The sequence below is a fragment of the Chlorocebus sabaeus genome, chromosome 1, assembly GCF_047675955.1.
Source record: "Chlorocebus sabaeus isolate Y175 chromosome 1, mChlSab1.0.hap1, whole genome shotgun sequence".
NCBI lineage: Eukaryota > Metazoa > Chordata > Mammalia > Primates > Cercopithecidae > Chlorocebus > Chlorocebus sabaeus.
Genome location: NC_132904.1, coordinates 18,836,457 through 18,859,737, shown reverse-complemented (window position 1 = coordinate 18,859,737; position 23,281 = coordinate 18,836,457). Strand labels below are relative to the sequence as shown.

The following is a 23,281-nucleotide window of genomic DNA, read 5'->3' as shown; positions in this document are numbered from 1 at the left end:
CGCTGCATCCTTTCAAGCCAGAGAGTGAAAGAATCAGATGTCCCTGCCCTGAGGCTCTGCAGAATGGAGAAGATGAGATGATTCCAGACAGAATTAGAAGGAATCATCAGCAAGCTCTGACATCAAATTGGCTGTGAGGTCCAGGAGCAAGGGTGGGGCCTGAAATGACCCACTTGGAGGTCCCGAGTGGGTGATGAGGCTGTTCACCACGGCAGGGATTCAGGAGGAAGAGCAGGTTTAGGAGAGAACGATTAGAACTCATTTTAGCACATCTGGCATTCGAGTTGCCTGTGGAACATTCACATTAACATGTAAGTATAGGGCTTGGGAGAAAATTGTCAGCGCCCAGGTAGCAGGTGAAAGCCTTGGGTCTGCATAAAGGGATGTGAGACAAGGGCGGGACTCCAGGGAAGAAGACATTAACAGTGGAGGGAAGAGGAGTGAATCAGAGGGCAGAGAAGGGATGGTCGGAGAGGGAAGAAAACCAGGAGAGAGGAGTGCCCAGAAACTGACCAGGAGAGCACTTCCTGGAGGGACAGTCAGGGGTGTCCCTGCTATTGGAGTGGAGGCTGAAGCGGGAAGCTCACGTGAGCCCAGGAGGCCGAGGCTGCGGCAAGCTGTGATTGCACCACTGCACTCCAGGCTGGGCAATAGAGCAAGACCCGGTCTCTAAAAAAGAACTTTTTTAAAAATGTGGTTTGGGCCGGATGTGGTGGCTCAAGCCTGCAATCCCAGCACTTTGGGAGGCTGAGGTGGACGGATCACGGGGTCAGGAGTTCGAGACCAGCCTGACCAACATGGTGAAACCCTGTCTCTACCAAAAAAACAAAAATAAAAATAAAAATTAGCTAGGCATGGTGACGCGCGCCTGTCATCCCAGCTACTCAGGAAGCTGAGGCAGGAGAATCGCTTGAACCCAGGAGGCGGAGGTTGCAGTGAGCCAAGATCACATCACTGCACTCCATCCTGGAAGACAGAGCGAGACTCTGTCTCAAAAAATAAAATTAAATCAAATTAAAAATGTAGTTTGGAGCAGTTTTTCGGATGGGAGATCATTGACCATGGTTATTTCTAGAACACAGGGCCAAAAGAGGGAAAGCCGAGAGGGCCACAGAGGGGTTGGTCGATACGGGGTGTGGGAATGGGATCCAGGGGTAGGTGGAGAGGTCCACCTTTGGACAGAGAGGACTAGCCAAAAAGAGAGAGCATTCTGTGGGTGCAGAATGTGAGGAGACAGGAAACCGAGGGAGTACTCCAATAACTGAGGTGTGGGAGAGGGGCGGTGTGGAGGGTTGGCATGGGCATGGAAGGCGGAGAAAGGGACAGTTTGAAATAGTCACTCAGAAGAAGGAAAGACAAAGCTGACATTTAGGTGACCTCTCGTCGTTCATTTATTCATTTAGCATATATTCTCTGGATGTCCCTTATGGGCAGGGCACCATGCCAAGAATGGAACTCAAACAAAACACAGCTCCTAAAAGCAAAGGGCTGGAAATCTAGGCCAGGCGCAGTGGTTCACGTCTATAATCCCAGCACTTCAGGAGGTTGAGGCAGGCAGATCACCTGAGGTCAGGAGTTCGAGGCCAGCTGGCCAACATGGCGAAACCCCATCTCTACTAAAAATACAAAAATTGGCTGGGTGTGGTGGCTCACGCCTGTAATCCCAGCACTTTGGGGGCTAAGGCGGGCGGATCATGAGGTCAAGAGATTGAGACCATCCTGGCCAACATGGTGAAACCCCGTTTCTACTAAAAATACAAAAATTAGCTGGGTGTGGTGGTGCGCGCCTGTAGTCCCAGCTACTCAGGAGGCTGAAGCAGGAGAATCGCTTGAACCCAGGAGGCAGAGGTTGCAGTGAGCCAAGATCGCACCACTGTACTCCAGCCTAGTGACAAAGCGAGACTCTGTCTCAAAAACAAAATACAAAAATTAGCCGGGAGTGGTGGCACATGCCTGTAATGCCAGCTACTTGGGAGGCTGAGGCACTAGAATCACTTGAACCCGGGAGATGGAGGTTGCAGCGAGCCAAGATCGCACCACTGCACTCCACCCTGGGAGACATAGGGAGACTTCATCTCAAAAAAAAAAAAAAAAAAAAGAATTAAAAAAAGGAAAAGAAAAGGAAAAAAAAAAAAAAAAAAGAACTGACAGCCCGGTGCAGTAGCTCACGCCTGTAATCCCAGAACTTTGGGAGGCTGAGGCAGGTAGATCACCTGAGGTCAGGAGTTTGAGACCAGCCTGGCAAACATGGTGAAACCCCATCTCTACTAAAAACATAAAAATTAGCTGGGCATGGTGGCGGGCACCTGTAATCCCAGCCACTTGGGAGGCTGAGGCAGGAGAACTGCTTGAACCTGGGAGGTAGAGGTTGCCGTGAGCCAAGATCACACCACTGCAGTTCAGCCTGGGCAACAAGAGCGAAACTCCATCTCAAAAAAGAAAAAAAAAAGAGAAAGAAGAAAGAAAAGAAGGAAGGAAGGAAGGAAGGAAAGAAGGAAGGAAGGAAGGAAGGAAGGAAGGAAGGAAGGAAGGAAGGAAGGAAGGGAGGGAGGGAGGGAGGGAGGGAGGGAGGGAGGGAGGGAAAATCTCCCATCTCCCTTTTTCTTTTTTTTTTTTTTTGCGGTGGCGGGGACGGAGTCTTGCTCTGTCACCCAGGCTGGAGTGAAGTAGCACGATCTTGGCTCGGCTCACCGCGATCTCCATCTTCCAGGTTCAAGCGATTCTCCTGCCTCGGCCTCCCAAGTTGCTGGGGTTACAGGTGCCTGCCACCATACCAGATATATTTTTTTTTTCTTTGTATTTTTAGTAGAGACAATTTCACCATGTGCTGGGATTACAGGTGTGAGCCACTGAGCCAGGCCTGCATCTCCCATTTTTGACTAGTTACCCTGTACCAGGCATTGGACTGAGGATCTGAATATCTCAATTAGGAATTTAAGTGATCTTCAGGGGTGGGTATTTTTACAGACAAAGAAAGTGAGGTTCAGAGAGGTGACTGACTTGGCCAAGCTCATGCAGCTGGAAAATGTCAAGGCTGGCATCTGAACACAGGTTTTTTGGCTTCAGAGTTCATGCTGCCCCTCAACCCCTCTCCCCAATCTCCCTTCCCATGTCCTCTAGGCTTCCCTGCCTCTTCCAGCTTCATACTACAGCACAAGATCTAAGAACATTGGAGCTTCCTGAAGCAACTAAGCCAGACACCCCAGGGTTGGTGAGCTGGTCAAAGCGTGGTCATCTGTGGTCACTACCCTCTGCCCATTCATCCAAAGCTGTCTTCCCGGCCTGTGTTGAGAAGCGACGCAAGGTTAGTCCTCATGCATAAGCCACCTGTTAACATGCCACCTCCTCAGTGCCATGTCAAGGGGGCCCATCCCCAGTGTATCCCCAGCAATGAAGCTGCAGTCCCCATGCTCTATTGTCAGCCCTTGGCAGCCTGCTTTGCCACACACATATGATGGCTTTTGCAGTGGCAGTCATCCTGCTCAAACTGCCACAACAAACCCTTTGTTATACCTAAACCAAAGCTCTGGGAAAAGGGAGAGTAGCTGTGGGTGATGCCTGGAGCTGGTATGGGCGGAGGCAAGGTCCCAATCTCAGGCAAAGTTCCAATCTCAGAGGGGTTGGATAACCTCAGGAGCCATTTGGCCAAACTGGGCATATATCTGATGTCAGTAACAGATACCCCTGGGGTCTTTCCAGGGAGTGAAGGAGGCAAGCTGGAAACTCAGCTTCAAAGCATGAGATGCTTTGTGGGCTCTGATATCCGTGCTACACTAAGTGTGATCTTGGCAAATCACTTCATCTCTCAAAGCCACAGTATCCTTATCTGTTCAATGGTGCTTACCCTCTTAAAGATGTTAGGAGGGGTAAATGAAAGCTTGTACAAAAAGCTCTTAGCACACTGGTCAGTTATGCAGTAAATTCTCAGAAGACATTAGCAGTTATTTTCTGAGCACAGAGATATTGAATGGGCTGGAGACGGAGATGTTCAGAGGAGCGAGCTGCAGCTGGGAGAGGCTGCAGAAGGTGGTCGGGCTGGTCTGCGGAAGGAGTCTCATTTTCTCCTTCTTCTTGCGAAGAGCACAGACCACAACTAAACGATAATGCAGTCAGCAGCTGTCTCTAATGGGGAGGGGAGCTGTGAGGACAGAGGAAAGAAGCCTCACTTTAAAAAGGATTGAGTGGGGAGAACGCGGCAGGAAAGAGCTCAACAAAAACCAACGTGGAAACCCAGCAGCTAGGCAGCTGGCGAGGGAATGTCAAACCCAGCAAGAACTACCATAATGCACAGTGTAGGAGGTTCCCCTGGCCCAGGCCGCTTGGAAATAGGAGCCAAGACTCCTGGAAGGGCAAACCCCAGGGCAGCTGCCCTCCTTGTAGGGGGTAGAAGACGTGCCCCACCCTATCCACTCCAGCAGCAAGATTTCTTTAGAACTTGGCTCTAGGGAGGAAGCTCCCTTGTGACCAAGAAGTTGAATGCAATTCCACTCATCCAACAGGGAAGTACTAGACGGAGACAGAGATGGGAGGTGGAACTGAAGCAAGCTATTCCCTGCCCTTTGAGAAGCTTCCAGATTAGAGGGAAGAGGGCAAACTGCGGGAGGCTGCTACTGTGTGGCTGGCAGCATGATGAAGTGGAAAAGCACGTGAGTCCTGGGGCCAGAAGCCCTGAATTTAAATCCTGGCCCCACCACTCACTGCCTGAGCCATCTTGAGCAAATAAATCACTTGAATGATATCTCCGTGTCCTCCTCCATAAGACGGAGGAAGTGATGATATCTGCCGCCCAGGGTTGTGGCGAGGATCAAATGAGATGTTAGTTATTGTTCAAGGGTAAAGGGGAGGCCCAGGAAATCCTTATAGGGCTGAAGGAGGGAGATGGTATCTGTACTGGAGTATTGGGGAGGGGCTCATGGGGGAGATGGCCCTTGACATGGGCCTTGAAGGGCACTTAACAGGTCTTCCATAGGCAGGACAGGGAGGGGACATACTCCAGGCAATGGGGACAGTCTGAGCAAAGGGCAGGGCAGCTATGACACAGCTATCTCCCTTTGTAGCCCATTCTCTACCTCTGTGAGTCTGATCCCTCCCACCTTCCCACACTCACAGTCACAGCTTCAGTGAAAAGAAAGATACAGACTAGATTAGACATCTGATGCAGAGGGCGATGGGGTCTGGGAGGAAAGAATGTCGTTCAGCTGGAGCTATCCAAGGAGACTTCCTGGAAGAGGAGGCTTTTAAGCAAAGCCTCAGAATTTGAAGTACATCAATAGGAGATTTCAGACAGAGGGGACAACCTAAATGATACTGTACAGGCCTGATGCAAGTTCCCAGAACAAGGAGCATAAATGAGTGGGAGAAAATGGACAAGACTGGGCTGCAGGATGGGGGAAGATCAAGGCAGGCCTTGAGGGCCAGGCTAAAGTATAGGCATGAGGAAGCTATGAAATACCACGGGAGAAGAGTAGATGCTATGGCCAGAAAGATGAGTCTGGGGCCATGAAGAGGAGGTGTTCCATCAGAGAAGTTCACCAGGGCCTCACTGTAATCCAGATGGAGGGTTCACCTGACCAACACTGCAAGGACAAGAGGAGGTGAGGCAAGCAGGAACCATAGGATTTGGAGGGAAAGAAGATGGGGAGTCCAAGATGGACCCCAGGGAGAACTCCAGTCTTTCCTTTTGGAGTTGGCTTCTCCCCTATCTCATCAGCCTCTCCTGACCAGCAGGTTGATTAAATCAGGGAGACCCTGGCCCTGAAGCCTCAGTAATTCAGGTCCTAGCAGGCCTCCCTGCCTTGAGGAGACACCACCCCCATCTGGGGCCCTCTCCAGGCACGGTCCAGAAGAGCTCTAGGTCTGAAGGTAGTGTTACCCACCATTGGGTCCATTCCCAAATTCAAGGTATCCCTGGATATGTTCCCTCTCCTGTGCCCCTTCCCTAAACCCAGCTGGGTCTAAATTCCGGTGGCGCCGACGGGGTTAATGTTGGCTCCTGTCACCGCCTCTGCACGCCCCCGCTCCAAACCTGCCAGCTGCAGCGGCGAATGCCGAAGCCGAAAGCGAGGGACCAGGCAGCCGTGGGGGTGGAGGGGACACATCGCAGCAGCTGAGTGACAGGCAGCGGGGTGATGATTGGCAGCTGCCGAGCGGCCTGGACTGGGACGGGGGCGGGGGCGCAGAGGTGGCCCCAGGAGGCCCCCATACTCAGGGTCTTGCGCCCTGAGCTAGGTTCGTGCCCGCAGTGGGCTGGGCCGGGCTCGCTCCCTCCGTGCCCTGAGCGGGCGGGCTGGGCGGGGCGGCGCCCTCCCCCCCGGACCCCAACGGCTGGCGAGTGTCTCTAAGGTGACACTCGGGTGCGCGGCAGCAGCGGCGGCTGCAGGAGCTCGCTCTCCGCCCGGGCTCCGGCTCCGCTCCAGCCGTCCGGGGGACGCCGCCGTGCGCAGAGCGCAGGACCCCGACTCCAGCCGGGAACCCCCGCCCCCCGGGGGCGCAAGAAGACCCCGGCCGGCCTCTCCCAGGCGCAGCGCCCAGCATCTCGCGGGTCCTGTCGTCTAAGCGTCGGCGTCGCTAGGGACCTGCGGAACCCGGCGCTCCCCTCCCTCCCCAACTCGCGCCCCCGGCCTGAGAGGACCAGAGACTCGAACTTGAGCGGGGTGCCCCGAAAGGCCGCGGGAGCCGCAGGCGGAAGGCGGCCGCACGATGGCCGAGGGGCCGGGCGGCGGAGGGCAGCGCGGGGATTGGGCTGGCGGCGGCCGGGCAGCCGAGGAGGAGGTGGTGCGGCGGCGATGCCGGCGCGGGGAGGAGGCCCAGGTCGCGCAGCCCTGGCCCGAGGGTCCCCGGGCCACGGCCGCTGGGCCCCCGGTGGAGGAGCGGTTCCGACAGTTGCACCTACGAAAGCAGGTGTCTTACAGGTAAGGAGGACGCGGGCAGAGGGGAGCGCGGCGCTTGGGACCACCCCTCTTGCAGGCGTCATTGCACAAGCGTTTATTGTGCGCCCGCCGCCTGCCTGGCGCTGGGAGTTTAGAGATGACTGCCGAGGGATCTCTGTCTTTCGTGTACAGTGGGAAGGAGGCAGCTTCTGAGACTCCTTCTCTGCCTGAACCGTGAAAGCCCTATTCATCCACTATGCAGTGGCTGAGGGAACTGTGTACCAGGCGCTGAGGAGAGGAAATAGCCAAGACATTGTTCTTAACAAACCTCTATCTGCTGGGGAGAACCAGGAGATGCCCCCTGACCCTTCTGTGGGAAAGAGGAACCCCCTCTTCATTCAACAGGTCTACCCTGAGCTTTCCCGTGGGCTAAGTCTGTGCTAGGCACAGGCTTGTGGAAGTGACTGAGAGGCTCCCTGACACCACGGCGGAGACCCTGCTGCCCAGAGATGGGGAACAGAATTCCCTCCTGAACCCCCGTGCCCCAGCAGGCCCTGGTTGGCAACCTCTAGGAGCAGAGGGAACCTCCCCACCCCCACCCAACATCTTAATTCAACTGTCTTCTGCCAGTGTCAGAGTCTCTTGGCCTGCCGCCTCTGCCCAGAGGGTCCTGGAGGAGCCAGCCGGAGGGGGCCCCAGAGGTCATTTTGATGACCTGGGGTAGGACGTTAATGAGGGAGGACTGCCCCTCAGAGCAAGGGTGGGAAAGGTACACAGAGGGTGGAGCTGGGACAGCCCAGTACACACCTTACCTTCCTCTTTCTCTCCCAAACCACAACCTCAACTTGGACTTGCTGCCCCTCTCAAGCCTTTGGCCCAGAGTGATCGCCCCTGAAGAGTCTAGCAGGGCCACTGGAGCAGCTGCAGTCCTTAGAGCCATCTGCCTGGTTGGAGAGGACAAGTTCCCTGTCCGCTTACAACCATGGGGCGTTTGGGATATGTCTGAGGCTGCCCTGGTTCTCCCAGTGGCTTCTGGGAAGATGTTTCATAAAACTCGCCCAGCCCTGGGAGCTTGAAAGGTCCCAGTATTCCTAATGGCTCTGGGTCCATCAGGGCTCCATCACTTGGGGGAGGAAGGGACAGTAGGGGAGGGGACTTTCCAAGAAGTGAGATGCTCAGAGCAAACGGGAAGCAGGCTAGGGTCCCATGGGCCCTACCTCCACCTTTCAGGGTGTACTAGAAATCGTGGGTACATGGGGCTCCATTACCAAGTTCTTCCAGAACTCCACGCCCAGGGAGTGCATCATCCATCCCATGCCTCTGGCTGTAGATATGAATGTCCCCCTGGGGCAGGAGGAAGTGCAGAGGGCCTCACAGGGGATGCAGCAAAGAATGAAGACTTCTGGGATAAATGTCAGCCTGGGAGTCAGAAGACCTGGTTTCTACTCTTGATTCTGCCAGAGACTTGTGTGTCCTTGAGCTGGACAATATTTCTCTCTGGGTGTCAGTTCTTTACTTTTAACATAAGGGGATGACCCCGAGGTTTGCCTTAGCTGTGGGTCAGAGACAAATCACAAATGGAGGCTAGACGCAGTGGCTCACACCTGTAATCCCAGCACTTTGGGAGGCCGAGGCAGGAGGATCACTTGAGGTCATGAGTTCAAGACCAGCCTGGCCAACATGGTGAAACCCCTTCTCTACTAAATATATAAAAATTAACCAGGCGTGGTGGCAGGCGCCTGTAATCCCAGCTACTCGGGAGCCTAAAGAAGGAGAATCGCTTGAACCTGGGAGGCAGAGGTTGCAGCGAGCCGAGATCGTGCCACTGCACTCTAGCCTGGTGACAGAGGGTGACTCCATCAAAAAAAAAAAAAAAAAAAGGCGGGGCGCAGTGGCTCATGCCTGTAATCCCAGCACTTTGGGAGGCCAAGGAGGGCGAATCACCTGAGGTCAGCAGTTTGAGACCAGCCTGACCAATATGGAGAAACCCCGCCTCTACTAAAAACACACAAAAAAATTAGCCGGGCGTGGTGGCGCGTGCCTGTAATCCCAGCTACTCAGGAGGCTGAGGCAGAAGAATTGCTTGAACCCGGGAGGCAGAGGTTGCAGTGAGCCAAGATTGTGCCACTACACTCCGACCTGAACAGAGCAAGACTCTGTCTCAAAAAAAAAAAAAAAAAAAAGTCACAAATGCAGGCCAGAGTGGAGTAGAGACTTAGAGGGCAGGGAGCAAAGAATAATTGAATAATTAAAGGGCTGACATAGAAAATGTTGCACACGTGCACAAACACACACACATGCACACAGTGGCAAGGGCTGGGATCCCCCGGGGTGGCCCCAGAATGGAGGCCCTGCCACAGCCCAAACAACTTGGGGCCTGTAATCACCAAGGATGCCAGGTAATCCCACTGAGGTCCCCCCAACCCCTGCCTCCAGGTTACCTGTGTGAGGGCAGCAGAAAACACCACCAGGGTGGACTCCACTGTCACCCTTGGACAGATGAGAGGGATAGGGCATCTGCTCACTCCCCAGGGTTAGTCTAGGAACCCATGCTCGGTCTCAGAGCTGGACAAGGCATCGAGGCAAGGAGAGCCCCTGGGTAAAGGACAGACAGACAAGCTGGGAAAGAGCCAGCAGCTCTTCCAGGCCCAGGGGACCCCAGGGGAACAAACCGTGCTCTCCGGCTAAGCCCTCTCTTGTGGCTGCTGTCCTGGGTGGCGTGTGGCCGCCTAGTGGGGGGACTGGGGGACCGGGGGCTGGCAGGAGCTCAGGCCCATGGTGGCCCTTTTTACATCCTCCACGTGCCACATTTCCGTGCAGCTCTGGCTGGCAGCTAACCCTCCCACCCTGCTGTGCGGAGTTGCTAAGAAAAGCACTTGAAAGCCCTTCCCAGAGCGAAAAGGCTTTTAGACAGAAATGCGGGGGCAAAAAAATCTGAAGGTGGGGGGTGGAAGCGGAAGCGGGCTGAAGGCCTGGCTGCTTCTGACGTAAGTGAGGACGGGGGCTTTGGCAGGACACTAGAAACTTCGAGGGGTGTGGGGGTTTCTCAGAAACAGGTTTCCTTCGCCTCCCAGTGCCAGCATGGGCTGGAAGCAACCCTGGCAGCTTCTTTAGATGGATGGAGAGATGGCGGGTGTGCGCCAGCAGAAACTCAGACACCTGGAAAGGCAGGGGAGAAGGGCAAGAAGGCAGGAAAGTAGGCAAGAGAAGAACTTGAATGGGGTAGGCCCTTGTTTGGTTTAAATGGGTCCTGGTTTCCAATAAGTCATAAAAGGGCAGGACAGGTCCAGGCACGGTGACTCATGCCTGTAATCCCAGCACTTTCAGAGGCCAAGGCAGGAGGATCACTTGAGCCCAGGGATTTGGGACCAGCCTGAGTGACATAGTGAGACTCTGTCTCAAAAAAAAAAAAAAGAAAAAAAAATTTTTTTTTTTCCTGTAGAGACAGGGTCTCACATTGTCACCCAGGCTGGAATGCACTATCATGATCATGGCTCACTGCAGCCTTGACTCAGGTGATCCTCCCACCTCAGCCTCCTGAATAGTTGGGACTACAGGCACACACTACCATGCCTGGGATAATTTTTGGTATTTTTTGTAGGGATGGGGTTTCGCCATGTTGCCAGGCTGGTCTCAAACTCCTGGGCTGAAGCAGTCGCCCACCTTGGCCTCCCAATGTGCTGGGATCACAAGCGTGACCCACTGCTCCTGGCCTCTACAGATTTTGTTAAAATTAGCTGGGCGTGGTTGCACGAGTCTGTAGTCCTAGCTACTCAGAATGTTGAGGTGGGAGGATTGCTTAAGCACAAGAATTCGAGGCTGCAGTGAGCCACGATTGCGCCACTGCACTAGAGGCTGGGAGATAGAGTGAGATCCTGTCTCTAAAAAAAGCGGGGGGCAGGGCAGTAGCGCCTGACATCTTGCATCTCCATCTGGAGGGAAAGAAAAATAACTCTTATCCTAAATGATCAGGGTTGGGCTCAAGATACCACGGGAGAGCGGGTTCCAGCTAGGTAAAGCCAGAGTGGGGCAAGGGATACAGGGCTTGGTCTAATAGGATCAGTTCAGAGATGCAGGATTTGCAACTCCAGAGTTAAGCTCAGTGGTTTCCAAACTGGATCACCTGGGGTCTCTTTTAAAATGGGTTCTTTTTTTTTTTTTTGAGACAGAGTCTTGCTCTGTTGCCCAGGCTGAAGTGCAATGGCGTGATCTTGGCTCACTGCAACTGCCGCCTCCCGGGTTCAAACAATTCTCCTGCCTCAGCCTGCCAAGTAGCTGGGACTACAGGCTCCTGTCACCACGTGGGGCTAATTTTTGTATTTTTAGTAGAGACGGGGTTTTGCCATGTTGGCCAGGCTGTTCTCAAACTCCTGACCTCAGGTGATGCATCCGCCTCAGCCTCCTAAAGTGCTAGAATTACAGGCATGAGCCACTGCGCCCAGCCTTAAAATGGATTCTTTTTTTTTTTTTTTTTGAGACAGAGTCTCGCTCTGTCGCCCAGGCTGGAGCACAGTGGCCGGATCTCAGCTCACTGTAAACTCCAACTCCCAGGTTTACACCATTCTCCTGCCTCAGCCTCCCGAGTAGCTGGGTCTACAGGCGCCCGCCACCTCGCCCGGCTAGTTTTTTGTATATATATTTTTTTTTTCCCAGTAGAGACGGGGTTTCATCGTGTTAGCCAGGATGGTCTCGATCTCTTGACCTCGTGATCCGCCCGTCTCGGCCTCCCAAAGTGCTGGGAATACAGGCTTGAGCCACCGCGCCCGGCCTAAAACGGATACTTAAGCCCTCCCCCTAGAGGCCTTGCTACAGGTGTATAGGGTTGGGCCTGGATGTCTCCACGCTAAAAACCTCTCCCAGGTAATTTTGATAGTGGAGCAGGTTTGGAAACCACTGGTTTTGCCTGTGAAGAAGCCGAAGGAAAAAGAGAAAGGGCCAGGGCAGGAAACAAACAAACAAACAAAAAAAAAAAAAAAAGGAGGGAGGGGGTGTCCAATGTGAGATGACTCACTGGGATGTGGCTGGCGGAGGGCTTCCCTGTGCTGAGCTCTGTTTTGGCCACAGAAGGGCCTCCAAGAAGAACCAGTGCCTGTACTTGGTGTCCTGGGTGTGGGCCAAGCTCTGCCTGAGATGGAAATATGGGAAACAGTCCCTTCCCATAATAAAAGTATGATCCCCCATGCAGGGTGAGTATTGACACTTCAGGCTTTGCAGGGCACTTGACTCTGCCATTGTGGTGCAAAAGCAGTCATAGACGACGTGTGAGTGAGTAAGCGGCCAGGGTTCTGCTAACACTTTATTCATAGACACTGAACTTCACATTTCATAGAATTTCAGCAACACAATACCATTCTTTTGCTTTTTCCCACTCATTTAAAAATGTAAAAAGCATTATTGCCGGGCGTGGTGGCTCCCGCCTGTAATCTCAGCAGTTTGGGAGGCCGAGGCAGATGGATCACCTAGCTCAAGAGTTCGAGACCAGCCTGGCTTAAATCCCGCTTCTTCTAAAAATACAAAAATTAGCCGGGCATGATGGTGGGCGCCTATTATCCCAGATACTTGGGAGGCTGAGGCAGGAGAATTGCTTGAACCCGGTAGGCGGAGGTGGCAGTGATCCTAGATCACGCCACCGCACTCCAGCCCGGGCAATAGAGCGAGACTCCATCTCAAAAAAAAAAAGCATTCTCGGCTCCTGGGCCCTCCAAAAACAAGCAGCAGGTTGGATGTGGCCTCGATCCAGTAGATGGGACAGGACAAACTCATGGGAAACCAGAACTGAGGCATCGGAATGAACCTGAGCATGGCAACGGGGAGGGGGGACTCCATGGCACACGCATCCCACCAAGATGCCCGTGCATACAGGCTTCTGGGTCAGAGAGACCTGGGTTCAAATTCCAGCCCTGCCCTTTCCTAGTTGGGTAAGAGGCTTTCACTTCTGACCCTGTTTCCTCACACGGAAAATGGGAGCAATGATACCTTGTCAAGAATGTGGCTGGGAAGATTCAAGAAGATACCAGATGTCAAGTTCCTGACTCAGAGCACGGGTAAAACAAGTTAGAGTTTTTGTCCTGTGCAGCTGGACCTCTTCGTGGGTTCTGGAGGCCCTGTAAGGTGTGGACACGGAGCCTGGCCCCGAGCCACAGATGGTGGTGGGACCCGGGGGTGATAAAGTTTAACAGAGACTAAAAGCAAAGGCTGAGCATGCGCACATGTCCCGGCCTGTGGTCCTCCCCCTTCTCCACCCCCGCAGAGGGGCTGGGGGCAGGGACTGGGCACCAACTGGCAGAGGAGGATGCCCCCTGCTGTGGGCACGCTGCTGCGGGTCCACGACTCCTCGAGGGAGGGGCACCTGATCCAACTCTCCCTGCGGCTATTTACCAGAAGCTAAAAATAACCCAAGAGTGACAGGGAGATGGGGCCGATTTGTAATTTAAATAGCAACAGGATAAAGCAAGGAGCTGCCAGAGATCACATTCTGTCCTGAATTAACAATGCAAAACCAGGGGCAGAGAGCTGAGCCGAGCAGCGGGAGGGGACCACAGCCAGAGGAAGCCTGGGGTCCATCAATTTTCTTTCCTTTGAAAAGGGCGGGGCCCAGGCCCAGCCCGGAACTCCTTCCCTCCCCTCCAGGACCTGCAGTTCTTGCTGATCCGTGAGTCCAAGGCCAGAGAGGGCAGTGCCACGTTGTTCCAAAGGCCAACGTGCAGGGATCGGGATCCCAGGAGAGGGTCTTATCCGACCCCATTTGGCACAAGGAGCTTGGGATGTGCCCCCAGCAGTCCATGTCCCCCAGTCCCCACACCAAGGGGCACAGCCACTTGGGCATTTTGGAGGGAACCTGGGAAGGCCAGTTTGATCAACGGCATTTGAAGAAGTTATTTGGTGGCCCGCTGAGATGGTAGCCTGTGGGCCGAGCATGGGGAAGCCTAGCGTGGAGTCTCATTTTTGCTTCAGTTGGTGCCTTTCAGAGTTTTCAGAAAGGCCCCTCCAGGGGCCAGGGTGCCAGAGACAAGGGTTAGTACCAACTGGGGAAAACCTCTCTTCAGTGACATACAAAGAGGGTGGGGAAGGAACTGGGACTGGACTTTAGGCTTCTGCAGGGCTCCAGCGTGACTGACCAAGGCTCTTGGCCTACAGATGCCTAGAAAAGAAGGCTAATCAAAGACTGCAGTACTTTGGGGGCCACTGGGCCGCAGCTTACAAATGAGGAGCTAAGGTTAGCAGAAGTTAAGCAATGTGTTAAGATCACAGAGCCAGTAACTGGTGGAGCCAGGATCCGGACTGAGATCTGTTTCTCTCCAAAGCCCGTTTTACTCTGTCAGGCTTGCAAGGGCCTAGACTTTCATCCTTAAGGATCTTGCTTGTGGCTCTGTACAAAGTGTACATATCCCTGGGTGCAGTAATAGGATAGGCAGAAAGGGGGCTGAAAGGTAGCTATGCAGTCAGGGCTTATGACCCTACAGATGGGGGTGGGAGGCTTGGAAGGGAGGAGACACACTGACTGTGTCCTGGGGGCTTGGTATAGTCCGGGCTGGGTACAGATGGAAACTCTTTTGAGCAGATGCAGCTGACCCAGAGTAAGGGGAGAGCTGTGCAGGCTCTTCTCTCACCTCCAATCCAGGAACTTGGGAGGTGTCAAAGGACAGCTTTGAAGAGAGATGGTGGTTTGAAGGACCACCTTTGGCTGCTGGGCTGCCAGTGCTGTGTCTGTAGCTCTCTTGCCTCAGCCGGAGAGGGTCTCCAACCCCTCCTCCAGGTTTCCTCCTGCTCATGACTTTCATGAAGCTGCCCAGAAGGAACCTAATCAAATGTCCATCTGTCACTAGCCAGCAGCACCTGCAACCCGGCTCAGATATATCTGTCTCCTCTGTGGGGGCAGAGGCCCAGCACTTCGGCAGGGGCCAGTGATCAGCAGGTGATCCCAGGCTCTGGGCTGTTCCCAAGGGCTTCAGCAGGTGCCCGGATCACAGGCATAGCTGCTGGGGAGGCAGGCACTTAGACTTCAAAATCCTTGTAGGACAGGCATGGTGGCTCATGCCTGTAATCCCAGCACGTTGGAAGGCCAAGGTGGGCTGAGCACTTGAGGCCAGGAGTATGAGATCAGCCTGGGCAACATGGCGAAACCCTGTCTCTACTAAAAATACAAAAATCAGCCAGGTGTGGTGGGACATGCTTGTAATCCCAGCTACATAGGAGGCTGAGGCAGGAGAATCGCTTGAACCTGAGAGGCGGAGGTTGCAGTGAGCTGAGATCGCACCACTGCACTCCAGCCAGAGCAACAGACCAAGGCTCTGTCTCCAAACCCTCCATGTCTCACCATGGCCACTTATGCAAACAAGAAACCAGTCTCCCTCCCTCTGCCCAGCCTCTGAACACTTGTATTCAACCCATGGCAACTTCCATAGGAAGTCACTGAGCACAGACTCTTGTACCCAGTACTGAGCTAGGAGCAACATAGGGTTCAAGAATCTTGTAAGGAAGCAAGACTAAGTGCACAAAAAGTTGAATGATACAGGAATATCATTAGGAACAAAAGTGTGCATCACAGGTAAGGGATCAGCGGGTGGGGTGGAATGCCAGTTCAGGAGAAGTGTTTGACACTTGGTAGATATTTATGAAATATTTGTCATACAAATGAATGAAGGAATGAATGAGCAAAAACTGTGAAATCAGGAAAGAAGATTCAAATGAAACTGTCAGATCTAGAGCAGATCTTAGAAATAATCTGGTCCAACCCAGAGAGGGTAATGACTGGCCCATAGTCGCACAGCAAGGGCTGGAGTGTGAACCAATGGACTCCGTGTCTGGGGCTCTTTCTACCTTCCTACTTTTGCTGCTTGGGCTGGGTCTGAAGGACAGAGAATGTGATTGGCCAAATACCCAGGGAAGACAAACTAGGAGGGCAACGTAGGCAAAGGGAAAGGCAGGGGTCAGGGCCACATGTGAAGGGAATGCGAAAATGGGGAGGAGGGAAGGTTCATTTAGCATCTACTATGAGTCAGGCACCAGCATGGCATGAGCTGAGAGAAAATCTCTGCAGGGAAAGCCTGGACAAAGAGGCAGAAAAGCAAGAGCAGCCAGAGAGCATAAGGAGCTGTGAAGGTGAGGCCAAGGAGGCTGGCTGGGCGGGTTTTGACAGCAGAGGGTGTCCAGGTCGTGGGTTGAGTGTTCGGTGTCCTGGTACATTTCTTTTCCCCAGCTCCCACTTGCTCATCCAGGCCACAGAAAGTAGAACACCATCCTCTGGGGCCTCAACAAAGCCCAGAATAATTTTCTTACCCAGATTCTTCTTCCTGTGTATACCTGGGTGGGTTCTGAGGGGTCCCCAGCTTCCCAGGCCTGGCACATGTTGTCCTAGGAACTGCCAAGGGCATCCCCCCTAGTCCCGTGCACCTGTCCCTTCCAGCCTTGTCCTCCCCACCCAACCTGGAAAGCAGAGATGACATTGACAGCACCAAGGAGTGCTAGCTCAAGGTGGCCCTAGTCTCACAGTCAGGACTGCCCTGCTTCTCGAAGCCTCCAGCCTGCCTGCTTCCCCTCCAGGAGCCCCATTTCCTGCTCTCTGCTTCTCCAGGGCTGCCAGACGCCTCAGATGGAAAACAAGCCCAGCCCCATTTCCTCTGTTTAACTGCTCGAGCTACTTGCAAAATGCCTGCAAGAGGAAGGCAGGGCCCTGCACAGACTCCTTCCAGAATAGACCTTGGCCTGGTGGACAGAGTCTCCAATGAGGCCACAGCATATAGGACCCATCTTGAGGAATTCAGAGATAGATAATGGGTTGGAGGTGAAACTGTGGAAAAGTGGGGACTGAGCCTTGGGGGCATTACAGGGCCATATCCCCTACATTAGAGCAGCAATAGGATGTTTTATTTAAGAGCACAGATTCTGGGGCTAGATTCTCACCTCTACCACTTACCAGCTAGGTGACCTTAGACAGGTAAGCTTAGCAGCTCTGTGCCTTGATTTCACCATCTGTAAAAGGAGGAAAATAAGGCCAGGTTCGGTGGCTGACACCTGTAATCCCAGCACTTTGGGAGGCCAAGGTGGGCAGATCACTTGAGGTCAGGAATTCAAAATCAGCCTGGTCAACATGGTGAAACCCCATCTCTACTAAAATTACAAAAATTAGCTGGGTGTGGTAGTGCACGCCTGTAATCCCAGCTACTCGGGAGGCTGAGGCACAGGAATCGCTGGAACCTGGGAGGCAGAGGATGTAGTAAGCCGAGATCACGCCACTACACTCCAGCCCGGGTGACAGAGTGAGGCTCAGTCTCAAAACAAAACAAAACAAAACAAAAGCAAAAACAGGAGGAAAATAACAAGATCTACCTCCTAGAGTCATTAAGAGGATTCAAAGAGCTACGTTACATATTCAGTAAGATTTTTGGCACAGAAATGTTCAGGAAATATTAGCCATTGTTTTATGATTACTGAGTATTAATTAGTAATTGCATAGCATGCATTTATTAAACAAATATTTATTGAAAAATATTATGTCCCTGTCATGAGGGACACAAAGGTGACTACACCACCAGATGGAGGTTTACAAGGGTCGGATGGCATCTTGAAGGGTTCTGTAGCATAAATGTTTATTGAACTGAACTGACGCTGTTTCTGTCCTCGAGAAATTCACAGTAACAAACACATATACAACTAAAGAACTAGTTATAGAGCAGGGTGATTAAAGAATGCTTGAGGAAGGTACAGTTTCTTTCCTAGAACCAGTCCTAAGAATAAAGAGTGAATATATGCCCTACTGTGTATTTACCAAATCCTCACAATGGCCTCGAACTCCAGCACAGTTTGGCCTCTGGAGATCTTTCCAGCTCCTAAAGCAGTCCCCCTGGCTCCCTGTTCGCTGGCCACACTGACCTTTTTTCGGTTCTCCAGACACAAGTACATTCCTTGTTCCATGCCTTTGCTCTGACTCCACTTCCACCTAGAATTTCTCCCAGGTAAGTCACATAGCTCACACTCCCCATTCATTCGGTCTGCTCTCAAATATCAGCTCCCCAGAGAGGCCCTCCCTGATCCCCTGATCCCCCTGCCTAAGTCACTCTCATCACTCTTCTCTGTTCCTTTTGGCTTCATTTTTCTTTATAGCACATTAGCACATCTTTCTTTCTTTTTTTTTTTTTTTTTTGAGACAGAGTCTCACTCTGTTGCCCAGGCTAGAGTGCAGTGGTGTGATTTCAGCTCACTGCAAACTCGGCCTCCCAAATTCAAATGATTCTCCTGTCTCAGCCTCCAGAGTAGCTGGGATTACAGGTGCCCACCACTATGCCCAGCTAATTTTTGTACTTTTAATAGACGGGGGTTTCACCATATTGGCCAGGCTAGTCTCAAACTCCTGACCTCAAGTAAAGCACCCGCCTCAGCCTCCCAATCTTTATGGCACATCTTGTTAGCTGAAGTTATATCGTATGCAGATTGTTTGTTTCCTGAATGTTTTCCCCACTAGAATCTAAGCTCTGTGAGGATAGAGCCCTGCTTCCTTGTTTTTAGAGCTATGCTCTCTGATATGGTGCCTGATGCACAGAAGGCATTCAATAAGTATTTATTGAATGAATTAATTTGTAAACCTTCCTATCTCTTCTTTATTCCTCAGATAACACCATGAGCTCAATTATTACTCCTTTTTTTTTTTTTTTTTTCTTGAGACGGTGTCTCACTCTTGTTGCCCAGGCTAGAGGGCAATGGCATGATCTCGGCTTATCACAACCTCCACCTTCTGGGTTCAAACGATTCTCCTGCCTCAGCCTCCCAAGTAGCTGTGATTACACATGCCTGCCACCACCATGAGCTAATTTTTGTATTCTTAGTAGAGATGGGGTTTCACCATGTTAGCCAGACTGGTCTCGAACTCCTGAGCTCAGGTGATATGCCCACCTCGGCCTCCCAAAGTGTTGGGATTACAGGTGTGAGCCATCATGCCCGGCCTATTACTCCACTTTACAGATGAGAAAAACTGAGGCTCAGAAAAGCTCCCTGACACAGGTATTCATTAGTTTATTTGTTTATAGCCTACCTTGTCCCAAAAGCTGTGTGGAGGACTCTGAGAGGTTTATGACCTGATTCAGGCCACACAGAGCTGGTAAGAGGCAGAACAGGACACATGCCTATGTCTCCAGGCTCCATCCTCATTGCTCATTTCTCTACACCACCATCCTGTATGCCCAGTCCCATGTAAGATGGTATGCTGCACACAGAAGTGCTAGGAAGAGAGCGCTCTTTGAGGGCTGGGCACACCCAGCCATTGTACCTGGTAGTTTTCATAAAGTGGGAGACCTCAGCAGGACCAAGAGTTGAAAATCAGACAGGTTAAAAGGAGAAGAAAACCACACAGGAACCCAGGTGCAGATTCCAGCCCAAGCAAGCCCCGTGGCTGCCTCCTGGCTGCTGGGCTGGGCTTGTCCCCACCTGCCCCTTGCTTTCCTGTGCAGCTCTTCGCGGCAGCTGGCCCCAGCCAGCGGAAGGCGCCTATGAGCCCTGAGCCTGTGGTCCTCAGCTTGGGCAGCCAGCGGCCTCTAGCAGGCCCCCCCGACCCCACCCCCGTCAGGAAGTGCCGAAAGAGGAAGAGAGTCGCCGGGCAGGATGAGCGCACTGGGGGCTGGCCACAGTGCCGGGGGAAGCTGCAATGAGGCCTCAGCTCTGGGCCCAGTGGAGGCGCTGGGGACGGAAGAAGGGGAGCGGTCGGGGGCACTGAGGCAGATGTGGCGCTACCGCTCCTGGGACGTGCCACAGATCCCACCAGAGGCACCCCAGACACAGTAGGTACAAGGGGTAGCCTGGGGGTGGGCATGGGGCCTCTGTCCCTCTATGAGCCTTTTATCTGAGATGGGGGGTGACAGAAGTAGGGTCACTCATCTGTCATCTGGCACTCTGCAGAGGCACAGAGCAGGGCAAAGGAGCTGTTGGCAGGGTGCAGGGAGCTCTGATGTTTGGACTGGGGGGGAACTGAGCTCAAGAGAGGCCAGGATTTGAGCAAGCTATCAGTGGGGGGATCTGGGAAGAGGAGCCCCCCCAGGAGTGTGGCACTGGATGCTGGAGATTTCTGACCCAGTTGCAAGGCCTTGTGGAGACTCCGTGGGGTCTTCAGTTGCCTCTGATCTCTTCTCTCAGAGCTTGGAGTAAGAGCCATTGGGAAACTTCCCCAAAGGGACCCATGCACCCCAGAGGCCAGTTGTCAGGCACACTTGGGGATTGATCTGCCCTCCTCCTGGCCACCCTGTCACCAGTTGCTGGCTGGAGGGCTGGAGCCCCACCTCCCTGATCAGACCTTCTCCCAACTCGCAGGAAACTGGGAGAGGGTTCTGGGCCTCAGGGTGCTGGTTCTTCCTCAAAATCACAGGCTTGCCCGCAGGTCACAGCCCCAAGCATTGGCTATTTGTGGCTGACTAAGGCTGGAAAATGGGCTGCCAGAACCCAAGGGGGAGGATGAAAGTGAAGGTGACACAGGATGTGGCTTGGCAGAGAGGCGTGCACACAGAAATAGTGGGCAGCTGGTGCGGGCAGCAGGGTGGTAGGGTTTGGGGAGGTGGAAGACCATGCTTCCCAGCTCCTGGCCTCCCTTCGTCAGCCCTGCGGGGGCCATCAGAAACAGCCCAGGTGTGTGTGATGGCTGTGCCCCCACAGGTGACTGCTTGGGTTCCAATTGCTGTCATTTCTGGAGGGGGACGACCTTGGCTGCATTGGGGAGTGTCTTTGTGTGTGCATGTGAGGTATATTTCTGGATGGGAGTGTGTGTGCATACACACACGCATATGTGTGAGGGATGTGGCAACCGGTAACCATTGTCCTGGGGGCATCTGTATGTAGGAGAAAGGTGTGTGTTCTGTGTGGGCCTGTGTGCTTGTGAATGGGAGTGTGGTACCTGTTGTCCTTCTGTGTGAGTATTTGTGAGTGTGTAAGGGCTGTGCAGGTTGTTCCCGTAGCATAGGAGATCTATAGCAGGAAAATGCGATGTGTTGGGCATGGGTGAGAAGGTTGGAAACCATTGTGAACAGCTGTGGAAGGATGACTTTGTAGGAGAAACTTGTGAGTTCTTTGTTGGTGTGTGTGCAAGTCATTAAGTGACTGGTCACTGAATGTGAGAGGCTGGGGTGAGAAGTGTTCGTTTGAGTAATGAGTGGGCATAATTGTTTAAGGGATGTGTTTGCTCTGCGTGCGTGGGGAGCCCTGTGTGACTTTTGTTTCCCTGAGTGCGATTTGGGGGAGCCAAGTGGGTATGGGTGGAGATTGTGAGTGGTTATGAGTAGGCACAGGGTGTGCGAGAGCGGAGGGGAGGTGGTGGCAGCAGCCCTCGCGGGTGTACACTTGTGAGCGTGCAGTTCTTTGGTAGCGGGGAGATCGGGGGAGTAAAGACTGAGCATCTGAGTGCGCGCAACGCGAGTGTGCTAGGCCGGGAGATTCAGTCCTATCCAGGCGGGCCGGGCCGGGCTGGGGGCAGGGCTTTCTGCTGCCCCGCCCATTCGCCGCCCCGCCCCTCGGGCCGCCCCAGCGGGCTGCGGCGCAGCGGGCGTCCGGCAGAGGGCGCTGCGGGCCCGGTGCCACCGCGCGGCGGAGGGGGCGTGCTCGGCGGCGGGCAGGCAGCGGCCCGGCCAGCTATGCGGGGTCCTGCGGCCGCGGCTGGCGGCACTTCCTGGAGCGGCGGCGGCAGCCGCTTCCCGGGCACCTGGGCGTGGGGCGCGGGTGCGCGCGGCGCGGGGCGGGCGGAGCGAGCGCGCGCCATGGCGGTGGCGGGCGGCGCGGAGCGGGCGTGCTGAGCCCCGGCCGCCGGCCCGGCATGGGCGTCTCCCGCGGGCCCGCCGCCGGCCGGGGCTAGGGCCGGATGGAGCCGCGGGACGGCAGCCCCGAGGCCCGGAGCAGCGACTCCGAGTCGGCTTCCGCCTCGTCCAGCGGCTCCGAGCGCGACGCCGGTCCCGAGCCGGACAAGGCGCCGCGGCGACTCAACAAGCGGCGCTTCCCGGGGCTGCGGCTCTTCGGGCACAGGTGAGCGGGGCGGCGGCGGGGTAGGCACCGAGGCACCGGCAGGTTACCGCGCCCGCAGCGGGGGACATCACTCGGCCACTGGCGGTCTGGGCCACTTCGGTACTGACACCGAGTCGGGGAGACGCTGGCACCGGCGGCACGAGCCGTCTTGGCGTGGGCACCCACTGGGGGTCATCCCCCAGGGCCGGGATACGGGCGGGATCGGTCGGCTTGGCACTGCCACCGGGTGGGGGGTAATTCCCTGGCGCTGGCAGTCTAGTGCGCCTCATGTGTAGTACCGTGGCAGGGTAGGCTCCCAGCCCTCCAGCAGGCAGATGGAATCACCCCAGCCTTCGCGGCACAAGGAGGTAGGGCCCCCAGGACTGGTCACCCACACCTTCTTGGCACGGATAGAACAGGGCCTCTCTGCGCCTCCTGGCACCACTGAGATGGAGATCACACCGTCCTTTGGACTTTCATGGGACCCGGTTGCCTACCACCACTGTGTAGCATCTACAGAATGTAGCCCCGTTGATACCGTCACTACACATGGCTTGTCCCCAAGCTCTGGTCACTGGTTTAATTGTTCAACATGTTAAGCCTCTCCTTGGGGTTGGGGGTGCCTGATCATCTGCCCTACCTTGCTCTTATTTAGCAGAGAGACCCCAGCCCATCCCTCTGCTAGGCAGGCAGCATGTCTCCCTCCACCTTCTTCCAGCCCATGCTAGGAAAGGGATGAGGTGGGCTGGACTCTGGAATCTGTGCTGGCTGTTCAAGCTTCATCTTGACCCCTTCCGCAGCACTCCAAATGTCACCATCTTGTGCCTGTGACAGAGCTTTGACCAGGACTCTAGCTGGGAACTGGGGGGAGGGTGTGGAAAGACTGAGTGCATGGCAAGTGTACTGCTCTTGGTGGTGAGCCACCTCCTGCCCTCGCAGCGCTGGTGTAAGGTAAGGGACGTGAGGCCCCAGGAGTACCTGACCTGGCTCCCTGTGCTGCTTCCTGACCTATCCCTGCCCTTCCCTGGTGGCCAAGGAACTTGCAGCCAATCAGCCAAGGACCCCAGAACCACCTCAGACTGAACTCTGACCACTTGGAGTCTGCCCAAGGCCTCCCTCTCAGTTTTCTGCAGCTGCCCAGACTTGGTGGCATTCACCTCCACCCCGCCCCTAGCTTTGCCCTGCCCCTTCTCCGGGTAGACTTTACCCACCAATAACATGGGCGGTTTTCTCCTGTCGTGTGGGCTGGCATACTCGTGATGCTGACCTGTGCCCTCCACCTGCCTTACCTGGGCCAGGGCCCGCTCTTTGCACCTGCAGTCTGTCTCTGAGCACAGATCTGGATTCTTACACTGGCAGATGGAGCTCCGTGGGCTCCTGTGTTACCACGCAGGCTTCAACGTCATATAAAACAGGGCAGGGAGTGAAACTTCCAGTAGCTC

The 23,281-nt window shown here is 54.3% G+C and overlaps 1 protein-coding gene across 7 annotated transcripts in view; it reads left to right on the top strand.

The window, feature by feature from the left end:
• The first annotated feature begins 6,346 nt into the window (after positions 1-6,346).
• Positions 6,347-23,281, top strand: part of DGKZ (diacylglycerol kinase zeta) — a 48,688-nt gene continuing 31,753 nt past the window's right edge. For 2 of the 7 annotated variants that reach the window (XM_037999443.2, XM_037999441.2), the window contains exon 1: positions 21,502-21,860. In XM_037999443.2, coding sequence (XP_037855371.1) covers positions 21,700-21,860 — 161 coding nt within the window. In that variant the 5' untranslated portion in view covers positions 21,502-21,699. Of the gene's footprint in view, positions 6,912-19,322; positions 19,640-21,501; positions 21,861-23,281 lie in introns of those variants that run through there. The other 5 variants (XM_037999439.2, XM_073016868.1, XM_037999440.2 and 2 more) reach the window with 5 other exon arrangements.